The sequence below is a fragment of the Ciona intestinalis genome, chromosome 4 (genome assembly GCF_000224145.3).
Source record: "Ciona intestinalis chromosome 4, KH, whole genome shotgun sequence".
NCBI lineage: Eukaryota > Metazoa > Chordata > Ascidiacea > Phlebobranchia > Cionidae > Ciona > Ciona intestinalis.
Genome location: NC_020169.2, coordinates 3,035,589 through 3,052,985, shown reverse-complemented (window position 1 = coordinate 3,052,985; position 17,397 = coordinate 3,035,589). Strand labels below are relative to the sequence as shown.

General features: G+C 37.2%; 4 protein-coding genes and 1 non-coding gene across 6 annotated transcripts in view; 4 read left to right on the top strand and 1 right to left on the bottom strand.

Moving 5' to 3' along the window:
- Window positions 1-5,999, top strand: part of LOC108949469 (fibroblast growth factor 3-like) — a 12,057-nt gene extending 6,058 nt beyond the window's left edge. Inside the window, exons 2-4 of the mRNA XM_018811755.2 lie at window positions 3,667-3,770; window positions 4,481-4,639; window positions 4,945-5,999. Of these exons, the coding sequence (XP_018667300.1) occupies window positions 3,667-3,770; window positions 4,481-4,639; window positions 4,945-5,115 (434 nt within the window). The 3' untranslated portion in view covers window positions 5,116-5,999. The remainder of the gene's footprint in view (window positions 1-3,666; window positions 3,771-4,480; window positions 4,640-4,944) is intronic.
- LOC100180943 (protein FAM227B) overlaps window positions 1-10,678 on the bottom strand; it is a gene marked incomplete at its 5' end in the record, with an annotated part of 31,281 nt that extends 20,603 nt beyond the window's left edge. Inside the window, 9 exon segments of the mRNA XM_002130999.3 lie at window positions 6,679-6,828; window positions 7,070-7,196; window positions 7,509-7,610; window positions 7,949-8,047; window positions 8,454-8,558; window positions 9,344-9,468; window positions 9,751-9,894; window positions 10,347-10,452; window positions 10,644-10,678. Coding sequence (XP_002131035.2) covers window positions 6,679-6,828; window positions 7,070-7,196; window positions 7,509-7,610; window positions 7,949-8,047; window positions 8,454-8,558; window positions 9,344-9,468; window positions 9,751-9,894; window positions 10,347-10,452; window positions 10,644-10,678 — 993 coding nt within the window.
- The window catches only part of LOC100183393 (DNA-directed RNA polymerase I subunit RPA2-like), a 21,493-nt gene extending 6,083 nt beyond the window's left edge, over window positions 1-15,410 (top strand). Inside the window, exons 1-2 of one of the 2 annotated variants that reach the window (XM_002130967.4) lie at window positions 11,169-11,267; window positions 11,669-15,410. In XM_002130967.4, coding sequence (XP_002131003.1) covers window positions 11,686-15,120 — 3,435 coding nt within the window. In that variant the 5' untranslated portion in view covers window positions 11,169-11,267; window positions 11,669-11,685 and the 3' untranslated portion in view covers window positions 15,121-15,410. Of the gene's footprint in view, window positions 1-11,168; window positions 11,268-11,668 lie in introns of those variants that run through there. The other variant, XM_018811752.1, reaches the window with a different exon arrangement.
- LOC100176306 overlaps window positions 15,411-17,397 on the top strand; it is a 7,463-nt gene continuing 5,476 nt past the window's right edge. Inside the window, exons 1-6 of the mRNA XM_026834206.1 lie at window positions 15,411-15,647; window positions 15,711-15,766; window positions 15,835-15,968; window positions 16,491-16,586; window positions 16,897-17,016; window positions 17,278-17,396. Coding sequence (XP_026690007.1) covers window positions 15,475-15,647; window positions 15,711-15,766; window positions 15,835-15,968; window positions 16,491-16,586; window positions 16,897-17,016; window positions 17,278-17,396 — 698 coding nt within the window. The 5' untranslated portion in view covers window positions 15,411-15,474. The remainder of the gene's footprint in view (window positions 15,648-15,710; window positions 15,767-15,834; window positions 15,969-16,490; window positions 16,587-16,896; window positions 17,017-17,277; window position 17,397) is intronic.
- On the top strand, window positions 16,309-16,397 carry mir4176 (microRNA 4176). Its single transcript, NR_034572.1, has one exon. It is a non-coding gene; the product is annotated as a microRNA 4176 (primary transcript).

Below are 17,397 nucleotides of genomic sequence, written 5' to 3'. Positions count from 1 at the left end.
CTTCGCAGTTCTGCACCCAAACACGTACGAAAAACCACTTAAAAGCTTTCAGATATATATTTCCCACCTCCAAATATGTAAGATAAAAGTAGAAAAATTGACGTGTTATCCAAAAATTACGGGTTTCGTATAATCGGTGTTGAATAATTTTTGACCACGGCGACGGTCAGTCTAGATCCGCACTTGACATCGGCGATAATTAACGCTATTTACACCGTTTCACTTGTTTTGGCAATATTATGGATCTGGGTAACAATATTGTGGCATGGAAGTTATACCCAATGACTTTACAGTATTTAGACCCAATTAATATGTGATTTGTGTTAGAAACTTAGGCTTCAAGCACACAAACTTGTATATAATTGTACAGATGCTATATGTTAAAACCTGCAAAGTTATACTTTTGTGCACTTTATACTTTTTTTAATACGGTCGCGTATCAAATCATGATTTGAAATGTATTATAATGTTAGTTTAGCTACTGTACCGCACACTCTTATATGCTGTCAAAACTCATGAAACATTAAGATTAAGACGAGCGAGCTAAGAGCAATTAACGTAAGTGGAATTAAAGGATATATAATCCCATATATACCTCTTCCAATCTCACGCTAGAAATCGAACGAAACAAGTGTACAGGATACAAGGCACGGATGTATAAAGTTTTTTACCCTGGTCTGCCCACGCCAATGAGCAGGATTAATGCAGGCGCTAATTCTGTTCACCGCGATCATATTATGCTTAGTAATTATCTAAACAAAATTGCCACCTGGACGTTTCCTTCGGCGAAAATCCCAGTCTTACATTCAGACGGCGTGGAATAACATCGCCGATACTGCGAAAGCGAAGCCCTGTCAATGCACGTTGTACTGTATGTGCGCTTTGGCAACGGTAGGTCGTAATAAAAATATTATTACTCCTGTGACCTGCTGATTAAGGCGGGAGAACAGCAACGCTGGTTTGAACGTCGCACTTGGCGAGGAGACGACGGCGCGCCAGGCGAAATGATGTATTGGCTAATTGCGTATTCCTGAAAATCCGTAATTATAGACTGACGCTCCAACTTCCGGAATTACAAAGCAGTGTTTTATAGCGATGAATGATAGTGGCTTAAGTTTCGCATCAAAGGATTTACTAATTTCTCTCATATAATAATAGTTTATATATTACGCAACCGGGTGTGCTTCGAATAGCCACATACGCGCGTCATGGAACCGATTTGTATCAATATAACGTTCATGAATAATGTAGAGTGGCGGGTCTTACGACGTACACGTGTTCCGTACAATACGTGAGCCCTTTTAGCTACAGGGGTCTTAGAATGAAATCCCTTGGATAGTTGCTGGGATAAAAAGACGCGTGAGTGAAGATATAAATGGACACACACGCACGCCGATATTACGCATAACTATAGCAATACTACCGGTGTCTATTCTCGTACCTTGTACTTAGAGGTGTTCAGGCTTCGGGACTGACGCAGGGTCTTTGTTTAAAATAACAAAAGTATAACTAGGCGATGTGCAGAAAATGTCAGACATACAAATAGAGAGACGTTTATAACAGTCGACGGAAACAAGTTTTATGCATTTTTAAAAAATTATTAATAGATGCCACTCCAGCTTTCAGCTGGACAGACCCACACGGTTAAAGTTTCAAAATACCCTGATTTATATATAGTGCTTAAAGCTGTGCGCTGTATCAGACGGGGTGTTCTACAAACCTGTCAACTCCGGTGGGGGCAGCAGAAGCGTTTATTTGCTAATGAGCTTATGCTGCCCTGTCGGCGTCTGGCTTTACTCGAAAGCTGTGAGGCTTGTGGACGGGAATGGTTCAATGAAAGGGTCGTGAGAATGGAAAGTGTTTAAAGCAAACGCCTGGTGGGAACTGCTTCCACTTTGTAAGTGGTGGGCGACGGTTAAAACAAGTGCTGCTTAAGAGTGTGCTCATCGTAGGAAACAGCAGATGACGAAATTAAAGTCGCACTAAGCGACCGAGAACAATAACGTGGATGTTGACGGAAATTATAACGTGGCGTAAGTAGGCGACGTATCCTGGGGGGAAGCTGGCTGGAAACGCTACGGTTTAACAGATGTTCCGGCTACTTGAGGTGAAACCCCGAATCGCTGCTCTTGTTGTGTGGGCCTCTTATTCGGCTCAGTGTTGTGGCTGCGGCAAGAGGGATTATATCTTTTTTACGACGGTGATTGGCCGGTGGGTCCGCGGTTTTCTCTGTTCGTGAAGCGATTTGCTTGAGCGGGACAGAAGCGGCTGCAACGACGTTTGCTGCAAGTTCCCACGCACCGGCTCATTTGAAGTTGGCGATGTTTTTACAGTGAAGATAAATGGCAGGTTCGCCCGATCCTTTAGCGATCTTGGGGCCGCTTTGCTGCTTGTTTAGGTTAGGCGGGAGTAATTGACCGACAGCGCCTCGAAGCTCCGTGATTATCGACACGTTTTACGGTTTATTGTTTCGACAAACATTCTACTTGGACAGGGGCATACAACAAGCCTAAAATCTAATGGTTCGTAATGAGGTCGCACCTTGAAATGCTATGACTTGCCAGGTAAAGAAGCGCCGCCCTCTTTGAGAATTGATAATAAAAATCAAAACAACTTTTCCCAACCGTGAGGACAACGGCCATGCAAACAAAATGGCGCCCTCAATAATCGATCCATCAGCGCCCGACTGTGGGGTGTCCTGTTACACGGGGTGGCGACGAAAAAGGAGGAGGCCACCATGGAAGTGATGAGAGATGGATGGAAAGAACCTACGTCACCTACATATGGAGCTGCAGCCTCACCACCGTTTCATTGCAAGCTGTTGTTCGGTTCACACAAAGCAGTGATTGCATCGTTAAATATAAACATGCGCAATGTGGTAGCGAGGGATGTGTAATGAACCTCATTCGACGTGATGTTTGTGTGCGGTTCATGCTTACCTCTACGTTAGAACAATGACGCCATCCGTAGTCACGCAGTGTGAACACGGAGACGGGGGCAATTGTCCGTCGCCTCAGCGCCCGTCGTGCATCGTCGATCGGCATAAAAGTCGGCCATCATTCGACCGTGTTTAGTGCCGAACCCACCGGGTGTGGCAGTGATTACCGCGAGCATTACTCGGCGGCTTTGGGGTTTATGGCTTGACTGTGTGAAATTATGGTCCGGTTGTGAATTTTGTTATTAAATCGGAGGGTTTGTTTTGGTTATGCCTCGCCAATCGATTTTCGCCCATCCCTGGATGCCCGTCGCCCTATCCTTTACCAAACAAAACATACTGATAAAAAATGTAGTAAAAACGATCAAAACTGACAGTTTAAACTCGCCACCGAACCAAGAGTAACAGCATTTGGAAGCTGTCAAAGCTTTCGCCCTTACCGATAACGGATGATGGCGAAATCCCTGCTGCGCCGTTAACACGCACATGGGGAGACGCTTCGTCTGGGGCCTCGGTAACTCGGGTGGCTTTTGGTTGACAAGGAACTAAATGCTAATTGCAAGCGTGCCGCTGAGGAGGCACTGCAAAGGGAACCCAAAGCCGATTTGAGGTTACAGAGCTTCTTGTAGTGTTAACCTTGCTTTATATAGCGCGCTTCTGCGTGTATTTGCGCAAGCGCAGAAGGAGAATTGCCCAATTACCACAAAATCTGATCAACCTTTCTTTTTCAGGTATTATGGAACTAAGATCTATCAGCCCGGGAGTTGTGGCGATAATCAACGTGAAAACTGGTCGATATCTTGCGTTTGACAGGAAGGGAAAGGTCGTCGGATTGGTAAGTTGATGTCTTGGTCATCGATTTTAATTAAGACATTATTGCAAAAAAGTGCGTGGGAAAAAATCATGTTTTTTTGTGCACAAAAAGCGCTCGCAACAGAGAAAATGACCGATTGCAAGATATGATAGCACAAACCTCCAAACGGCCCGGTGCACAAGAGTGGTAGCTGGTCTGCAACTTTACTGCAGCAAGATGCACCCACGCTAGCTAATGGGGCTATCTGCTTAGGGTAGCGGGTTGCGTGCAAGAAGCAGACCGCGAGTGAATGAAAAGCCGTCGAAAAATAGCAATAATTTGTTCTCGGCACGTTTGCTTTGGCCAACAAACGCTCACGGTCTCTAAAACGGAGGTTTATATCAAAGAAATTTAAAAGTGGGGCATGTTTAACAGAGCTTGGATCATAGACTATAAAATATGAATACAAGATGATTTGGAGCTATATATAAATGTGGTCTCCTATTTGTTCAAATCATGCGGTTGTCATATTGCTATCTATATATATATATTATATATATATATATTGTAATAACTGCCATGCGACCGATGGTAATCACGCTATAATGTTGTGAACATGTATATATAACTGAAGACACAGAGCTTTAATAAGTCATTATATGAGTCGGGTTAATTTGAAATTACTCATAGTATTTCAATTTTATATTACTTTCGTTATATATTTAAGTAAACAGATTGTTTTAATGATTTAGAAAACCCATACACCAGCGTGCAACTTCCACGAAAAGATGGTTGGAAACAATTTCTTTATATTTTTCCATGAAAAGACGATCGCTACATCACGTCGTACAATCAGAAGGACCTACTACCTTGGATTCGATAGAAGGGGGCGCCCGAAACGAGGACACAAAGTAAGAACAAATAACGTTTTAAACTGATTATAGATCGGTAGCAATATAAATAGTAGTATGGGAAAAGATGGGACACCTTTTCATTCTATTTTCTTGTCCCATTTGGTAGTAAACAAAGAACATTCGAATATTTATTAAACCGTATCCTCACGACTCGCTAAGACCGTTGTCCTATTATATCTTTAGTAATAACAAAATATAACATACATCTATGCTGGGACGTAGGACCCAACATACTATATCTTAAAGTAATAGACTATATCTTACAGTAATAGAATTTTACTAACGGCATATTTTGTTTACAGCTACAAAGAAATAACAGTGCCGCCCACTTTCAAAAGTTGAATGCCAAAGCAAGCGAACTTAAAAGAAGGAAGAAGAAAAAGACTCCCAGAACACCTAAAAGTCGTCGTAATAGAGGTGGTTCAGGCAAAATAAGAAGCAAACTGAGGCGAACCAGATTAAGAAACGCCTAAGTCGATTATTAAAGTGATCAAACACACAACGAAAAGGAATGAATCCGGATTAAAGTTATTGCATTCATATCAAATTATTGCGAAAAAGTTATAAATTCGGACCACCATTGCGGAATACATTAAAATGTCTGGTCGAAAGTTCCCTGTACTCAAAATCCATTGCGCTGTTGCAGCGAATATAATTTAAAACGTCATTCGTGTATTTATTTCAGCTTTCTGCTATAGCATCACACATGGTTTGTGACGATGCATGCTCAGCGTGCGACTGAATTAGCTAAAACGAACGACAACTTGTTACGTGATAGTTGCACACTACAGATGTCGCAACATGCAATGTTTTGGTACAAAAGTGCTTCAGTTTCTTACATACAATTTACTATGAAGTCCCCATTTGATTTTTACTGCATAAACTCTAATTTATTTTACGCCATTCACTCATCAGAAACGTCTATTCTGAAACAGAACATTTCTTTCATTTATAACTTCCTGACCGATATTTGAAAAAAAATCCGATACAAAAAAGTTCCCGCTTTCACATTTTATTCCCGCTTATTTTTTCTCTGCCGTGTCCTATACCGTTACATCAAGTGCACACACAGCATTGCCGAGTCGTAGTTGGTCCAAATGATTCTTAGTTTTGGACTTTTATCGCTTTTATTTATATCGCTTATGTAGTTCGTATATTTAAACGCATTCTTGCTACTTCTTCAAGCGCCCTTGCGCGTTCATTTTTGTTCTTCTTTCTATAAACTGCGTTCCTACTTCAATGTCTTCTTGTTATATTTAAGTTGTCTGTCGTTTGATAAATGTAGCTGCCTTATACAATACAATTGAACAATCGCTTTTGAACAACTGTGTGCTATAAGGCCTACACCTCTTATAAAGTACATATAAAGACAACCTGCTTCCAATGCAAAATCGTATACACTAGCTAAACGATCTGTGTTAATCCAGGCGAAAGCTGATCCTTATCAAATTGTCAGTACTTCTATAAAGACATTTTGTGTATGTATACAGTACTACGGTCAGGCACGCCATGAGACCTAGGATTTAGACCAGAGTTGGCTTATTACCACAAAACTTAACTAACTACTAAGGAATGCCCAAGCTTTATTGCTTGCTATGTAAAACCTGGCATCATAATTCACGGACTGCATCTACCTCGCATAGAAACACCTTCAGTGACATAGCTAACTGACAATGTATGGCAACTGCGACTTGAAGTGATCATCACCCCAGCTTCGATAAGTTTCTTGCATATATTCAAGTCTCCATACATAATGCTTATACCTTCATTCTCTTATAGACACTGGGACTGATTTAAACTTGTTTAATGAATTTGTAAACAACAACGAGAATGAACGAGTGTGATTAAAGCGGTGATATTTTTGAACATTTTACCGAGATTGCTTTTATATGGTCATCGTGCGTGTCTGTATGTATAGGGTAACGGTACATGCGCGAATGTGCGATGTATCCGATCAAAATAGAAAATAAATATTTCAATATAAAAATTGTGTAGTTTAGTTTTTCCTAATTAATTTATAAATATACAAAACTTACGTTCTTTTGCGAAGTCTGGTGCCCCGCGGCTCCCGGGCGCCCCCGCGCGGTCGTTTAAAATGACGTTTGTTCCGCCGACCAGGTCTTCAGGTTTGTGACCTAATTTTTCCCACGGCCACTTCCGCCATTCGGTTACTGGTGGCTTAACACCTTAATTTAAAATGAGTGTTTAGGTTTACCTTTGATTTAAATGAAAAGACAGTCTGTGTATAAAAAGATCGAATATCTAGAAATATTTAAACAAAAAGACAGGATTTAGTGACAAAACAACAGTTGTTAACACACGCTTTCAGTTAAAACCATATTCATATGCCATTTATGCTTAAAAGCAAAAAAATGGTCCAAAAAGTCAGAAAAAAGGTATTACTATCGTGCATACAAATGCTCCCACCTGCTATCCACTCTGAAGTTAGGTTCGCAAGTTCGGAAACAAATTGTTCGGTCATTCGATCAGAAGATTCAGGAAATGCTTCACAAAATGTGAGATAGACGACTTGCGCAAGACATCGCGGATATTCCTATAGATAAATATGAGAAATTGACACCTAATAAATTGTTGTGTCTTTCAAAGAACAAATGTTGCAAAAGTATATGTTATAAATGATATTTTATAGAACCAAATTTACTTTTGCCATTCAGCAAGAATGTAGCAGTGTTATACCTTATTAGGCTTCATTTAAATTTCAGAGTAAAGGACCAAAATTTGCATTTTTGGGGTAAAAATCAATTTTTTTATAGCTGTGAAAAAAAAACTGAATTCCTTTTTTTTTGTCTTTTTTTCCTTTGTTTTGTTTGTACTTTTATTTGACAGTTTCAAGCCAAAAATTTACCTTGAAAAATTTGTCTCTTATGTCTGGATGTGCACTAAAGAAGAGAGCAATGTAACTATCAGCAATTCTGGTGAATAACTTGTCCTGGGCATGTGTGTTGTGCTGGAATGAATGTCAAAAAAAGAGATATTTAATATTTATTGATGTAATAAATGAATGAATGTAACTTGCTTTATCCTCGTGTGGCCGGAAACAATAGTCGTTATAACACAGGTGTTATGTTTTATACACCTCGTAACTTGCGAGTTAAGATGTGGGGGACACATCATAGGACTAAAATTTAAGCCAGGGTTAACCAATTGCCACTAATGTATAGAGTTTATCTTTTTCTTTTATTTTAAAGTATTTTAACAAACAATGACTTTGAGTATGTTATAAGAGAGTTTTATACACTGTTTTATATATAACAGTATGCAATTTTAAATATTTTCCTTTCCCACCTCAAAGTTTTCTAGAAAGAACCACCAGAACGTATCTTGCATGACAGCGATCGAGGCTTCGGAATAAAACAACTTTTTCCATAACTGAAGGAAACCTCTCTGGAAAAAAGCAGGAACAACATAAAATATTAAGAAACATATATACAGTAGGGGTGGGGAAAGATGGGACACTTTTAACTTTATTTTTATGTCGCATTTAGTAGTAAACTAAGAACGTTCAAAGAATTATAAAACTATATCCTTATGACTCCCATAGACCGTTTTTAATTGTTTAAAACTCGATCAGGATTTTTGGATATTATGTGCTAAAGGTGTCCCATCTTACCCCACTTAGTAACCATCCTCTTTTTTGACACTTTTACTCAAGTAGTCTTTACCAGCAGCGTGTGTATAACAACTTTTATTTTGTTGATAATCCTTCTGTTCATTTTTTTAATTAACCTGACATTAATGTATTTAAAAAGATAAAAACAAACTTGGTATGTTATGTAACACAACTGCTTACATTAAAAGATTGAGCTTCTGTTACTTTGTTTAACAGCTGTGGAGCTTCAAGCTGGCTTGGCAACTCTGTCAATTCCTTTGGTCGGAATCCAGGAAAGTTAACATACTGCATATAATGAGATTAACAATATGTAAAGCAATACAAATCAATTAAAGTTAAAACTATAAAAATTATAGATTTAGTTAAAGGAATATGTATGTACTTATGTAGTAGGGTAAAGAAAGATGGGACTACTTTTAAAATAATTAACAACGGTATATGGGAGCCGTGAGAATAAGATTTTATAATTCTTTGAATGTTCTTTGTTTACTACCAAATCGGACGAGAAAATGAAATGAAAAAGTGTCCTATCTACCCCCACTGTACTATATAAATATATATTACACTTATTACAGTACACCAGACACACCAAAGGTTATTTAAGACAAGATGAACATTACATGAAAGGTAAAACGGTTAAGTCTAATCAATACACCAGACTACTTTAATCAATAAACTAATAATTAATGAAAAAGCATCAAAAGAAAAAGTGATCGTACTCAAATAAGAAGCACCAGTGATGTCACGAAATATAAATAATGATAACTAAAAATTTCTGGGGTTTTTGAGAAAAATTAGTACCGAACATTGAGCTCATTAAGAACTATCTGTTCACCAATTAAAACATAATTGACTTCAATGCCCATAAAACCAATATATTAAATAAATAGAAATGATGATAAATTTAAAAGTTGTAAAGTTTTAACAGAAAATTGGTATTTCAGATTCAACTTAGGAAGAACCATCTGTTTACAATAAAACAAAACTGAGTTTCGTATCCTTTTAACGAGTATACCCAAATATATCAAAAATAAATAGTGCATAAATGGAACAGTCACGTGAAAACTCACATCAATATTTCGTGTTCGTGATGCTTGTTCTGCTTCAGCAAGCACTTCTTTCACATCTTTTTTCTTTTTCCGACGACTGTGATGCAAGCGAACTGCATCAAATTCAGAAGCTTTTTCTAAAATCTCTGCAAAGTAATAGTTTTTTTATAATATTTGTGCAAACGCCAACGAAAAAAAATGTTATAAATTAAGCTTTGTTTGTGCCACTCCAGATGTATAAAAATTATGCATGAGATAAGTTTATCCCCTATAAACAAGTATAGTTCATTGAACACCAGCTTGCCAAATGGCTATACTTGCACGGAAGATATAGTATAACTCTATTATACTAAATATTAATGCCTACCCCGTTTTTCCCAGTTGTGATTAAACCACTAAATCTAAAGTAGAATTCTGACACAACCAACCTTTTCTTGGTGCATGAAACAAATTGTCAGGAATCCTTGACGGTCGATCCTCTGGGCTTGTTATATAGGATGAGAAATACATTAATCTATCACAGAACTCATCCAGTACAATTTCCATTTTGTCCAAACTTTCCAATTCAAAAGCTATATATAAAAAGCAGTTTTTTTTTTCAAACTATGGTTAATGCACAATCTAGCCTATATATACCAGGTCTGGTAACATGCCTTGTCAGAAGACCTCATAAAATATAATTTTAAAGTAGGATTTGGGTATAATGTTAACCTGTGATAGTTATTAATTTAATTTATAAAAAGCGTTGGAAAATGGTGTTTTATCTAACTCTTAAATTTGTCTAACTCAAAAATAATATGAACTATTGCATCTACAAGACTTTTTTATGGTGTAATGTTATTCTGCAATACCCCTTCAAATCAAATTTACAAAAAGTGGTCAAACTCAGTTTTAGAGAGAGAAATGTTATAAACTATATTATTTACAAGGATAGTTTTATTAAAAATATATATTTTTTGTTGTTGTTCAGGTTTTGTGTTGATCAAACATTTAGTTTAGGTATCTCATAACAACTGTTACTCACGAGCACTCTTCTGCAAGTCATCAATAATTTCTTCTTTTGACCAAATTCTGGGAACTTCACTTAAATCAAGAACTGATTCAGATGTAAGAGCTTGTGGCCAGTCATCCTGTTCAAATTGTTGGTTTAAAAAGTTCAACAAAAAATGCCATTTAAAAGAACTTAATTTATATTTACTATTATAATGCAAGAATTTTTTTTTAATTTTCACTCTGTATATAAACATTTAAACTCACAATATATAAGAACTTTGAGAAAAAGTCTAAAATGCAACTTCAAATGTACTTTTGAACATCTTACCACTTTTTCAAACTCCAAAAATTCTTCGAAGGTAACTGGGGGGTGAGGTATTTCTTTTACTGGTATTTTAACCGTTTCTTTTTCATTCTCATTTATGAGTTTAGAGATTGTTTTTTTAGTCGGCATATCTCTAATATATTCTTATAGAGCTAGACAAACACAGCACAAAAAATAAAAACGAAGATCAGCTTCAGTTGCAGCTTCGGGGAATCCCGTTGCCATGCTAAAACAATAGAAATAGTAAAAATAAAACTTTATTTTAAATTCCTTATGTATAATATTTTCACGTCTTGGTTATTATGTCTTTTTATTTTTATGGCTTAAGTTAATTTTTATTTACATTTCACGACAATCTTTGTAGCAGAATCCAATTTAACGACTTTTTAAAACAAACTAATATTTTAAATTACAAACGCTTTTAAATAATAACAATATTAAAACACGTAGTACTCGTTTACTTCCGTTTTTTAATAGCGTCTGTTTATTAAAATTGTTGCGCGTAAACACCAAAAGCTGCCGAACGTGAATAGAAATCATGAATAAATATCATATTGGGAGAGAAATGCTTGCGTTCTGCGCCATGCTCGTGGAATACCTGGGATTCTTACCCTGCTAAAAACAAAAGTATGATCGTATTTAGACAATACCGGTGTCCCACCGTAGGTTAACATATGTTTAACGACTAAAAATACAGCTCCTTAACGTAACTTGCTTTAGGCTGCAAGCAATCGAAGGTTGTTAAAACGCGATAAAGTGAGAGGGTTATGACTTCGTCTATCTCTGACCCTGTTAGATCGTTAATGTAGCTGTTATATTGGTACTTAACTTAGATCTATATTAATGTAGTAAATAGTCTTACAGTACAGTACTTTTGTTCCAATGTGAACTCGAGCTGTCCTATAGACTTACTATTACTGTAATACTATATATATAATATATACTAGGTAAGAGCAGTATAGCGTAGGTGGCCTATAATGTTATATCTTAACTTGTAACTTACAATATTGCATATGTTTGTTTTTCAGGGCATTAACCTTTACAAATGCCTTCAATACCTTTACAATCAAAACTGCCAAGGGTTACAGAACCATCTTTAAAGAATTTGACGAAGTTGAATTATGGGAAACCTGAAGAAGCTCAACACCCTCCTATACAGGACCTCACAAGACCTCATGTAGATTCATTCAATTGGTTTGTTAACGATGGTGTGAAACTCCTTGCTAAAGGACTTGCTCCATTGGAAGTGCTTATCAATAATGACAGACTCGCGCTTTCATTTACTGATATATCTGTCGAAAAACCCAAAATTGAAGATGGGTTTAGAAACTGCAGAACAACGCAAGTTTACCCTTCTGAATGTAGGCAGCGTGGGGCTACTTACCAAGCAAAAATTCAAGCTTCATTGTCTTTTGAAATCAACGGGATGAAGCAGGGAACAATACCAAGATGCCTCGGTACCATTCCAATCATGGTAAAGTCGGATAGATGCAACCTCCATGGGTTAAGTCCGAAAGAGCTGGTTGAGAAGCAGGAAGAAGAGCAAGAGATGGGAGGTTATTTTGTTGTCAACGGAAATGAGAAAGTCGTCCGAATGCTCATCATGCAGAGGAGGAATTATCCTGTTGGAATAGTTCGGCCTTCTTGGAAGAACCGTGGACAAAATTACACAGAGTTTGGTGTGTCCGTACGCTCAATGACTGAAGACCAAACAACTGCACCATTTGTTCTTCATTATCTTAGCAATGGAACGGTTACTATCTGTGTGTATCATCGGAAAGAAATGTTTTTTCTTCCACTTGTGCTTATTCTAAAAGCTCTAGTGCCGTTTTCAGACAGGGATATCTATAAAGAGCTCATCAAAACTAAAGAGGATGACACTTACTTCACCTGCTGTGTGCAAAACATGCTTCGGCAAGCACAAGCATACAATTTGTTTGAACAAAAAGATTTTCTACGGTACTTGGGCGAAAAATTCAGAATAAAATTAAACCGGGCAAGTTGGTATAGTGATACAGACATTGCTCATTTCATGCTAAAACATCATGTTCTTATTCATTTGGATTCTAATGAGGATAAGTTTCGACTAATTTCTTTTATGACAAGAAAAGTATTCGACCTTGCTTTGGGAAAATGCATGCCCGATGATGCGGACTCTGTGCAAAACCAGGAAGTTCTGCTTCCAGGTCATTTATTTCAAATGGTCATAAAAGAAAAACTTAATCTTTGGTTGCTTACACTGTCCAGAGTTGTTCTAAGAAAAGCAACAGCAGCAAAAGCAAAAACTGCCATTCCGGGCTTGAGTTCAGTGCTCATACAAAACAGCATGTCTAGTGTGCCCGACGTTACTAGTGCTATGAGTTATCTGCTTGCTACAGGTACCCTTGTGTCCAACACAGGTTTAGGACTCATGCAGTTTGCAGGACTTACCGTGATTGCTGATAAGTTGAACTACATGCGATATATATCTCACTTTCGTTGCATCCATAGAGGAGCATTTTTTGCTCAAATGAGAACGACAACTGTGCGAAAACTACTTCCAGAATCATGGGGCTTCCTCTGTCCCGTGCATACTCCTGATGGCTCACCATGTGGTCTCATGAATCACATGAGTTTTCTTTGTGAAATTGTGACACATCCCCCATCAAACGATGCGATGCTCCCTTTACTTAATCGGTTGGGCATGCTTTCCCCAACCACAAGTGAGGTTGCTGGCTTTGGCAAGTTTTATCCAGTTATACTTGATGGCAAACTAATCGGTTGGATGCCTGTACACCAAGGCCACCAAGCAGTAAATGTAATTCGTTGTAAAAAGGCACGAGGACAGGATAACGTTCCTATTACTCTTGAAATTTGCCTAATTGAATACACTGGAAAACCCACTCAGTATCCTGGCCTGTATCTCATGTCACAAGAAGCAAGAATGGTTCGTCCTGTCATGAACCTCATCACAGGCACTGTTGAAATGATTGGTTCGTTTGAACAAGTCTACATGAACATCTGCATCATACCTGAAGAAGCTCACAAAATGACAACGCATCAAGAACTGAGCCAGCATTCTATACTAAGTGCTGTTGCGTCACTGACACCTTACTCTGACTTCAACCAGTCACCAAGAAATATGTACCAGTGCCAAATGGGTAAGCAAACAATGGGTACACCGTGCCAGGCAATTGCATACAGGGCTGACAACAAGCTGTACAGAATTCAAACTCCACAAGCAGCATTGGTAAGACCATACATGTATGATCACTACAAAATGGATAACTTTCCATTTGGTCAAAATGCAGTGGTAGCAGTGATCAGTTATACGGGTTACGACATGGAGGATGCCATGATATTAAACAAGGGGAGTTTTGACCGTGGATTCGCGTATGGAACTATTTACAAAACCGATCTTATTGATTTATCTTCAAAAGTGGGCGATAGAACCGTTAACGTAACATTTGGCACAAATCCAAAAGATGATCGATTTCCTGATCTGAATTTGGGAGCAGATGGACTCCCTGCTGTTGGGCAGAGACTGCTTACTGGTGACAATTATTACAGCTATATTGACCATAGTAATTCTGAAATGAAAGTTGTAAAGTACTCAGGTCAAGAAACTGGTTATGTTGACAGTGTTAGAGTACTGAGTAATAATGCTGGTACGGGTCACTTTAAAAGAGTATCCATTGTTTTAAGAGTGCAAAGAAACCCCATTATTGGCGACAAGTTTGCAAGTCGACATGGACAAAAAGGTATTTGTTCTCAGAAATGGCCGATGGCGAATCTCCCCTTCACTGAGAGTGGAATGTTTCCTGATATCGTATTTAACCCTCATGGTTTTCCATCTCGTATGACAATAGGAATGATGATTGAAAGTATGGCTGGAAAATCAGCTGCTATGCATGGGCATTGCTACGATGCAACGCCTTTTACTTTCACTGAGGATAAACCAGCGATTGAGTTTTTCGGCGATCTTTTAACAGAAGCTGGATACAATTATTATGGAACAGAAACAATGTACAGTGGTGTCAGTGGCCTTGAAATGGAGGCTCAAATTTTTATTGGGATCGTTTATTACCAACGACTTAGGCACATGGTGTCTGATAAGTTCCAAGTGAGAACAACTGGCCCTGTGGACATGATCACACAACAACCAGTGAAAGGAAGGAAACGTGCAGGTGGTATCCGGTTCGGGGAGATGGAAAGAGATGCTCTGCTTGCCCATGGTTGTGCTATGCTTCTATACGATCGACTTCTGACAAGTTCAGATTGCTCCAAAGCCCGCTTGTGCGAAAAATGCGGTAGTCTTCTTACTACCATGATAGAAAAGGAGCAAGACGGGACACATGTACATTTATCTGAACAAAAATGGATATGCAGAGCGTGCCATACAGGCGATCATATCGTGCTTGTTGATATTCCATTTGTGTACAGATATCTCGTCAATGAACTTGCTGCAATGAACATTAAAACTATTCTGTCTGTTGAGTAAATTTAGGATTATTTGGTTTATGTATTATTATTATGCTAGTTTAAAATTGCTCGAAGTGGTTTGGGCTATGAGTATGTTTTTGTTATGACAGTTTTTGTTGTAAACGCATTGTGCGTAAAATTTACTTTTATCAATGGACCTAAATGGCAATCAGTTGTCTGCATGTTTTTTTCATGTAAATTTGTTGTATGTATTTTTTAACACTGCCTCATACAGGGAATTCAAAACTGCCAAAAATCATTTAAATCATGATGTTCAATTCTGGTGAATAATTTTGACTTTTTTTACAGTTTACAATTTACAACATAGGATGGTAAAAACAAAAAACTGAAAACATTTGAATAAAACAGAAATATGGCGTTTATTGCAGCAATTCTTCAAAAGTTCAAACATTTTCTTTCAAATACAATCGTGCCAAGTGAGAATGGGTTCATCAGCATGTTGTCTTCTCTTTATTCTCCCTCATTGCACATACTAACAGTCATTTTGGCCCTGGTGCTAATCTATATCTTGTTTACCCAACCAAGGTAGGTTAAACAGTGTAATCAGTTGCAATATTAAATATTTAATAATTATTGTTTGATTTTCAGGTCATCTAAAACAACATTTGTAAAAAGCTCTCCTAAATCTACAGCATCTAATAACGGTAATATAACCTAATTTTGTAAATTTTTTACTGTTCAATCTGTTGACATCTAATTTTCTTTGTTATAGAGTCGACTTCTGTACATGACCTAGCCTGGCTGAACAAAATCCTAAGCTGGGCATTTGTAACCGCTCCTCAGGGGTTGCCACCAGTTGTCGATACATGGATACAAGATATAAACATTGCATTAGCTAAACAAAAGGTCATATTTATATATATTAAAATACTTATTCTGGTATGTTGTTAGTTGGGGGTAAATAAACATTGCATTAGTTAACAACAGGTCATATGTTAATACTTGTATTTATTAAAAGACTTATTCTGAAATGTTGTTTGTTGGGAGTAATGCGTATGCCTCTTATAGGCATAAGACTTTTAGGTTTGTTTAAAGTGAGTCCTAATTGCTGTTGTTTTATCTTTACTTCCTGTTTTTTTTTGCTTTTGTATATTGTTCTGACCTTTTGTTCTGTTGTTATATTAACTTCCATGTAGTTTCACCTTATACATAATTATGATCTGATGTTGCACTGATTAATATTTCCTCCAGAAATTTCTTTTAAGTAACCTTTTATATTCAAAAGTTTTTTTTTCTTGGATATACATGTACTTATTTTTTTTATTTATTTCTGGTGAAAAATGTTATTTTTATTCCCCCAACATTTTATCTGCAATGCAGTAAGACATCATTAGAAAACTAAAATATTTATATATACATATATTTTAGAATAAATTTGGAGTATTAGTTTATGGGTTGAGAGAAGGTTCTGCACCACCATGGATAAAACAAGTGGAGGATTTGAAGAGAAAGAATAATGAACTGGTAAAAGAGAAATCTTTTCCTATCAGTATATCATTTTACAAAGTTACCCTTGTGAATATAGTAATTGTTGCTATAAAATCACCCATTTTGTGATTTAAATATGTCTAATGGCTTGGAAAGCTGTTTTAAGAGTTTTGTTGGTGTTTTCTCTGTATTTTAAAAACGTTTTCATATTATTTATACCTAGAGACCCCTGTGAATATAGTAATTGTTGGTATGCATAAAATAAACACATTATTTTTTGAAAATATGTCAAGTGGATTGGGAAAATTGTTTTAGGCGTTATGTTGATGATTTTTCTGTTGTTTAGGTTGGCAAGGTCTTACTTGAGACGTCAGAAATGGGATTTTTAATCACAGTCCAGGAAACTCTCGGATCCAAAGTTTTTTCTTCATCTTATTCAGCCATCTTTGTTCAGTTTCAATGCTGGGTACGCTGTTTGTTTGGTTTTAATTATATGTCTTTATTGTCTTATTATTTGGTGACTTTGGTGTATACTTACAGTTAGATTTTCAATAATGGATTTCACCAGACAAGCTTTACTGTAAATGCTATTCATTACCACTTACGCGTGTGTGTTTTCTGGGAAAACAAAAGAAAGTAAATATTTAGTTACCTTGAGTACTCAAGTAACTCACTCAAGCATACGAAAGTGTGAAAATGTTTTAAAATAACTTTGCTTTAATCTTAGTTTGCAGTGAAATTTGTGAGACATCATGGCAATGTAGTGGTCCAACTATCTGCAGCTGAAAAGAGTCCAATACTTCACATTAAGATGAAACCACTTACCAAACAAACACTCGTGTCTACA